Here is a 6,767-nt window from a genome sequence, read left to right as displayed (position 1 = left end):
TGACGTAACTGACACTAAAGTAACAGAAGTACGAACAATAAATCGACGTCACTAACAACAACTTCATAACGTCACATATAAAATATGTACAAAGTGGGAATTATTTTTGCAGTTAATATTGTAACTTTATAAAGATTACGACGTTGATATTCACAGGTAAATTATCTGTGGTTTTAAAAATTAAAATTAAAAATGTTGAAAACATGTTTGTTCAGATAACCCGAACTACACGTTGCATGCTATATAGGTTACATTCCTTGTGTCTTCTTTTATTGTAAAGATAAATATGCACAAATTATATTTATTATAATTGTATCATCTTATGGTAAACAAACATGAATGTTGTTATAAACGTTTAGGTTCTAGGTTTTGAATTACATGTACTTAATATGATATTATGATGAATGCGTTAAAGAAATAACGTTTCTCTCACGCGGTATTGTATTAGATTTTCTTTTATTGATTTAGTTGGGGTTTTTTGTTTTTTTTCTTGTTTTTTTTCCTTTCTTTAAAAAAACACCTTGCCTGATTGTTCCTTTAACACTTCTTCAGCGAGTACAAGTTACTTTAATTAATATAATTATAATATACTTACATTTTCATGCTTACAATAAGAAAATCTGTATATCCAATACATTTCTGGTCATATAATTTGCAGTAGCTCAATCTGGATATTTGCCTACAGTAGTGTCTAATGTATCTCTTTATTTCAACTTTTTCTCGTTCCAACCAGTGCAACAACTGGTCAAGGGCCGTGGTATGTGCTTTGCTGTCTATGGGAACGTGCATATAAAATATCCCTTGCTGCATTAGGAAAAATGTAGCGGGTTTCTCTGATGACTTACGAGTCAGAATTACCAAATGTTTGACATCCAATAGCCGAGGATTAATTAATCAATGTGCTCCAGTGGTGTCGTTAAACAAAATACATTTTAACTTTATTTCAACCGCCACTGTCCAGCAATTGTACACAGTAAGCTACATTAAATGAAAACGATTATATATTCATTTATTAAATTTGGAAATTTATTTTTGATTCATTTTTCTTATAGTCCGTCCAATCCTCCTTTTTTTGTAAATAATTTCAGTTTGGTTTGACGTAAGAAGAAAAGTAAAAGTGTTTTGAAAAAAACAACAACAACTAACGAACATACTATTTTTGTGTTCAATTTTGAAACCAATCATGTCAGAAATAACTTGTAATAAATTCCATAGTATGAAAAAAGGCATTCCCTGTGGAGATGTTATAATGTGTAAAGTTAAAGTTTGTTTTGTTTAACGACACAACTAGAGTACATTGATTTATTAATCATCGGCTATTAGATGTCAAACATTTGGTAATTCTAACTTAGTCTTAGAGAGGAAATCCGCTACATTGTTACATTATATAATGTGTAACACCCGTCACGTTTCAAATGTGAAACATCCATATAAATTAAATATGATAGATAATTCCTAAAATTAGTTCATGTTAGAAGTAATAATTTTTTTTAAAAAAGAAATGAACTATTGCCTATCGTGTTTCTACCATCAGACTTGCAGAATCTAATAACTGGTTCGTTCATATGCCGTTACGAGTGTTACACTGGTCAGCATACATGTTTATGGCAATTAGTGACATGAATGAAGTTTATCATCTTAACGTAATGGCTATAACAATCTTGTAATCCAATAAAATACAAATATCATGCTTTGTTATAAAATTATGGATAAGGGATGAAGTCGGGCTCGCTTTCACATGTTTAGAAATCGGTTAATGGAATGGTTTTCAAGTGTTGTATACCTCCAGGTATAAATACATACATCTTTTAAATGAAAAATAGTGGGGTCATATTTGGCTTCCCCGTGACTATTTTTCGGGGACTACATTTTGACGGTGAATCTTTTGCATCTTTAGATAAAATTTAGTCCACATGTACCTCGAGAAGATTCCGATTAACTTCACCAGGGGACCAAATCCATGATCGCTTCCAGCGGCCATACTGGAAATCGAAACTCACAATATCTCTTTTAATATGTTAGTAAGAATCAGAAATAATCACACAGACAGTGTCTATTCTTCTGGTGGGGTTATTTTTGCAATTTGAGGTCATCTTGATATTCAAACCCAAGATGGTCGTTGTCCATCATATTGATAATTAAAAAAGCAGCGGAACTCTTGATATATTTGGTCTAAATCATAAATGAAATATCTATTTGCACAAAAAGTGTACAATATTTAGGTCAGTTCACTTTTGCAATTTCGGGTCATCTTGATCTTCAAGTTCAAGATGACCGTTTGTTCACCATATTTAAAGTAAGAACATGCTGGAGCCCTTAAATTAACTGGGTTAGACTAATAAATGAAGTATATATTTACACCAAACAGGGGATTTGTAATTTCGTTTTTGTTTGGTAATTTTTGCAATTTGAGGTCATTTTGACATGGAAATCCAATATGGAAGGCATGGCACCTGATTAAAACATTTAATTGCGCAATATATTTCAAAATAATTTTATGTACGCCGGAAGTGAAAATTAAATGAACAAAAGTTTGTAAGGTATGACTGGTCATAATTTAGACCTAGTATGCAGAGTTGAATGATGGTTACTCCAAATTTAAAGCGTGATCAACTATAGCTTGAACGCAGAAGAAGAAGAATGATGGTAAGCTAACTGGCAATATTATCCGAGAGAGAGAGAGAGAGAGAGAGAGAGAGAGAGAGAGAGAGAGAGAGAGAGAGAGAGAGAGAGAGAGAGAGAGAGAGAGAGTCGCTATCTGATAGGAGCTTCATTGTTCCTTTACTCTTCTGCTGATACACCACGTTTTTGACTGGGCTTCTGCAAGATTTCAGCTCTTCAAGTCACAATATATAAATGTTTTAAGGGCATTCATTAATTCAGTGAAGATAGGAAGTGAAGATCAAAGGTGACATAGCTGAGCTCGACTTTCCATATACTTACACTATATTTCTCAAATGCAGACTTTTTACCATGACCTAGTAGACCAGAGTTACTGTCGCATTCAGCCATGTTGTGTTTTAATGAATAGGACAGTCGCCTGTCTCTTGGCCAAGGAATTCAAAACTTGTATTCTTGTTTAATAACAACCTGAAAATTCAGCAGCTATAGAAGGCATCACTCATGAAACTTGCCCTGGACACTGGACTACTCATCTTATGTTCTATCGGCTCTTGGTGTACACTTATTTTATGACAGTAAAAGAAGTTCCATCACTGCAGCGTGTCATCAGGCTGAAGCAGATACATCCTTTTCACCACGTACTTACAACTCCGCATTACTGATTTCAGTAGACATCAACGCTAAGGATACTCATATGTTAATGCATAAACAGACACCTCGTGTCATTTCTGCATGTTTTATATCTAGAGGAAAGGTCCAAACATACGGTGGTCACTTTATAACGAAATAATTAACCCAGTTATCGTCATCGCATTATAGTACTGGTCATGACTGGATCTGATATTAACTGTCGTATCTTTAATGAAACTATAAATGCCCATAACACCTTTGACATGAACTGCAGGGCTGCAGCATGTTCTCATTTTAAATACCATGAACAACAGCTATCTTGTATTTGAAGACCAAGATGATCTCAAATTGCAAAAAAAAAAATCTCACCAATAGCTTGTGCATCCACTTTTCAGTATAAAAACACTATTCACTTATGACATATTGTCATAACCCAAATAGTTCAAGAGCTCTGACGTTTTCTTATTATTAATGTGGTGGACAAAGGCCATCTTGGATTTCAATGTCAAGATGCTTTCAACTTACAAAACATAACACCACCATAAGATCAGGCACCCTCTGTGTAATAGCAATAGGCATCTTATTTGTGATTCTAACTCACATATTAAGTGAGATATGACGATTTTCGAATTTCAGTATGGCCGCCGGCGGCCATCATGCATTTGGCCCCGCTGGTGGAGTTAGCCGGAACTTTCGCGAGGTACATGGAGGCTAAATGTTTTCTAAAGGTCCAAAAGATTTGTAATCCGTCCTCAAAATGTGGTTACCGAAAAATGTTCATGGGGAAGCCAAATATGACCTCACTAAAACAAAATTGAAATATATATGAAGATTTAAAGATGTTCATACGGGGATAGTTACGTGGATTTAGCCATATTTTATCGGGTGGCTCCCCACCTCAAAAAAACAACAACCGATAACCATATATATATTTCCGTGCTTATATATATCAAATTAAAGTTCAAGCACACTGTCCTGGGAACATGTTCATCCGCTTATCCATAAAACTGATTACCTTCTTCTATTTATCTAACTTGCGATAGATTTTATACGTTTTGCATTTACGTTGGTGCTACGACTTTGGTTTTGGAGGCGTAGGGACGGGCGCAAAAATATGAATGGCGTAGTATAGGGGCGCCAAATACTCCGATACGTCTGTCGCTCGAGGGTCCCCTAGCCCTATTCTGATTATATGTGAGAATATAAACAGAACAGCTAGAGGAACCTCGAGCTAGGTCGTGCCTTCCCTAAAATAACTAAGAGCGGGGGTAAAAACGAATTAGGGCATTGTAATAAAGGGTCTTCTCCTGCTAGACAAGAAAATGCACTTTTAAATTGACATGGACATTTCGTATTTTTCGAGGAAAATGGGCCAACTGTTCACCCATCCCCGCCAAAGCTAAGTTTAGCTGTTGCAGAAATTTACTGGGCGATTGCCTCTTTGATTTCTGTTAGATAATCGGTTATCTACTATGTATTATACTTGCTGAAAGCAAGTATCTATTTGTTTTCCAGGTTTATTCTCTTTATTTTGAAACATGGGGAAAGGTCCTGTGGAAAGGTTGCTTCTGCAAGACGAGTACAAGGAGACCATACAGGAAAATGTTGTCGTGGAAGGTCAGTTTGTAGAGATGGATCAAAGAGGTGAGGCAGTCAATCTTGTTTGGCTGGCAATGTCTCAGAACTATCTGTATCTCGCCAGACGTTTATTCCCAGACTGGGATGACGTGGATCCCAGACAACTGTGTCTGCGCACTAACATCTCCGACGATCACCTCGATGTCGAAGGGTTACAACTCAAAAGTATCATTCCCATCAGCTGCATGAAAATATCTGCACTTGACAACGAGTATATTCTTAAAGTAACGACAAAGCATCACCAGGCTCGGTATTTTGAACTATGCACGTTGCGAGGTCGAGACAAATTGTGGAGGAAGTGGTTGAAGAAGGTAGTCTGTCTCTATGGTGACACGCAAGACTGCAGCTCCCTCAAGCTGATACGTCATCGCCACGCATCCACTTCCAGCACTGACATACGACTGGTCAGTGCTAGTGAGAAGGAATCAAACAAACGTGAAAAGAACCCTCTTTTTCTGCTTGTAGAAAACACGGACACTTCTGGTGTATGCTCTTGGACAAATGCAGTAGAACCTGCAAGAAGATGCGGAAACTAAAGCTGGACAGTTTAAATGTTTGGTTACATGTATAATTATTTACTATTTTCGTATTGGTTACGTTATTATCTTTAAAAACAAAAACAAAACACAACATATATTTAATGGAAATGTATGTAAAAAAACCCGACACATTTTAACGCACAAAAGACCTTTTATTTGGTTACGGCCAATTAAAATTAACAAAGACTGATCCTTCATAAAATGGATCCAAATATAAAACTATAAACAGTTTAAAATATTTAAAAAGAAGAAAAAAAAAGAAGAAAAAAAAGAAAGAGAAAAAACAAGATTAATAAAATATTTGTTATATTCAGTAAAGAGTTAAAATGCTTTTGGTCAGAGTTAAATATTTTCTGTTGTTACGATCTTGGACTTTTCGTCTATTGCTTAGTATATTTTTATGTTTTATAATAGGACGTTCTTATTTTGTATACCCAATGGTACTGAAATATATTTGTAACTGGAACTTAACAGGCCGATTTGGCAAGTTTTGAAATAAAGTTATTATTAATTATTTTTCTCTGTGTTTATTTGACAAGCAAATAATTTTCATGTTTGTATGTTGTTGAAGTTGTTTTGGGTTGCTTTTGGGTGTTTGTTTGTTTTGTTATTGTTGTTGTTTGTTTGTTTGTTTGTTTGTTTGTTTGCTTTTTAAAAGCAATATTCAAGGTCGATTATATGATTAATCTATTTATGTTACAATATAGGATGATATTAATGTAAAGTTTCGATGTAAGAAAAAAATCAGGAAAATTACCACCACCATCACCATCACCACCACCAACAAAACAAAAGTAAACTAAAAAGAAAAAAGAAAACAAAATCCAACAGCATCACACATAAACTGAAACCAGACCACCCATCGTGGTCTGTGCAGCTGAAAACTAAGCATATATAGGCTATATAAAACGTGTTTGTACACCAAATAAAAGGGTCTTAAACCAGTTGGTAAGTTTGTAAATGGTTGAAATTTGTGAATCTTGTTGACATACCATAATTTTGCAAATCGTCTCATAATCTTTACAAATGACTAATCAATTTCTTGAAAACGATTTGATTTTTCCTTTATTATCGCTAAACATATCTTTCGAGACTTTAGGGCCATTACGGACTTCAAACTATTTTTGACCCATTTCTAAAATTATATTTATTCGATACCATTCATTTTGGCGGCTCGTCTAAATTGCTCAAAACGTTACGTTTGTTTTGTTTCACGACATCACTAGAGCACATTGATTCATTAATCATCGGCTATTGAATGTCAAACATTTATCAACACCACTAGAGCACATTGGATTAATTAATCATCGGCTATTGGATGTCAAACATTTATCAACA

At 34.9% G+C, this 6,767-nt stretch overlaps 1 protein-coding gene across 1 annotated transcript; it reads left to right on the top strand.

Annotated features, from left to right (window-relative positions):
• Nucleotides 1-34: 34 nt before the first annotated feature.
• LOC121380791 lies at nucleotides 35-5,943 on the top strand. The gene is made up of 2 exons (XM_041509766.1): nucleotides 35-156; nucleotides 4,768-5,943. The coding sequence occupies exon 2, from the start codon at nucleotides 4,791-4,793 to the stop codon at nucleotides 5,424-5,426; it is 636 nt and encodes a 211-aa protein (XP_041365700.1). The 5' UTR covers nucleotides 35-156; nucleotides 4,768-4,790; the 3' UTR covers nucleotides 5,427-5,943.
• Nucleotides 5,944-6,767: the final 824 nt, after the last annotated feature.

This window comes from Gigantopelta aegis, chromosome 9 (genome assembly GCF_016097555.1).
Source record: "Gigantopelta aegis isolate Gae_Host chromosome 9, Gae_host_genome, whole genome shotgun sequence".
NCBI lineage: Eukaryota > Metazoa > Mollusca > Gastropoda > Neomphalida > Peltospiridae > Gigantopelta > Gigantopelta aegis.
The sequence above is the reverse complement of the archived record's forward strand: the minus strand, read 5'-3'. Positions and strand labels throughout refer to the sequence as shown.

Bases quoted from the DNA above. Each gene is read 5' to 3' on its own strand.
- LOC121380791 (XM_041509766.1), top strand. From the start codon at position 4,791: ATGGGGAAAGGTCCTGTGGAAAGGTTGCTTCTGCAAGACGAGTACAAG.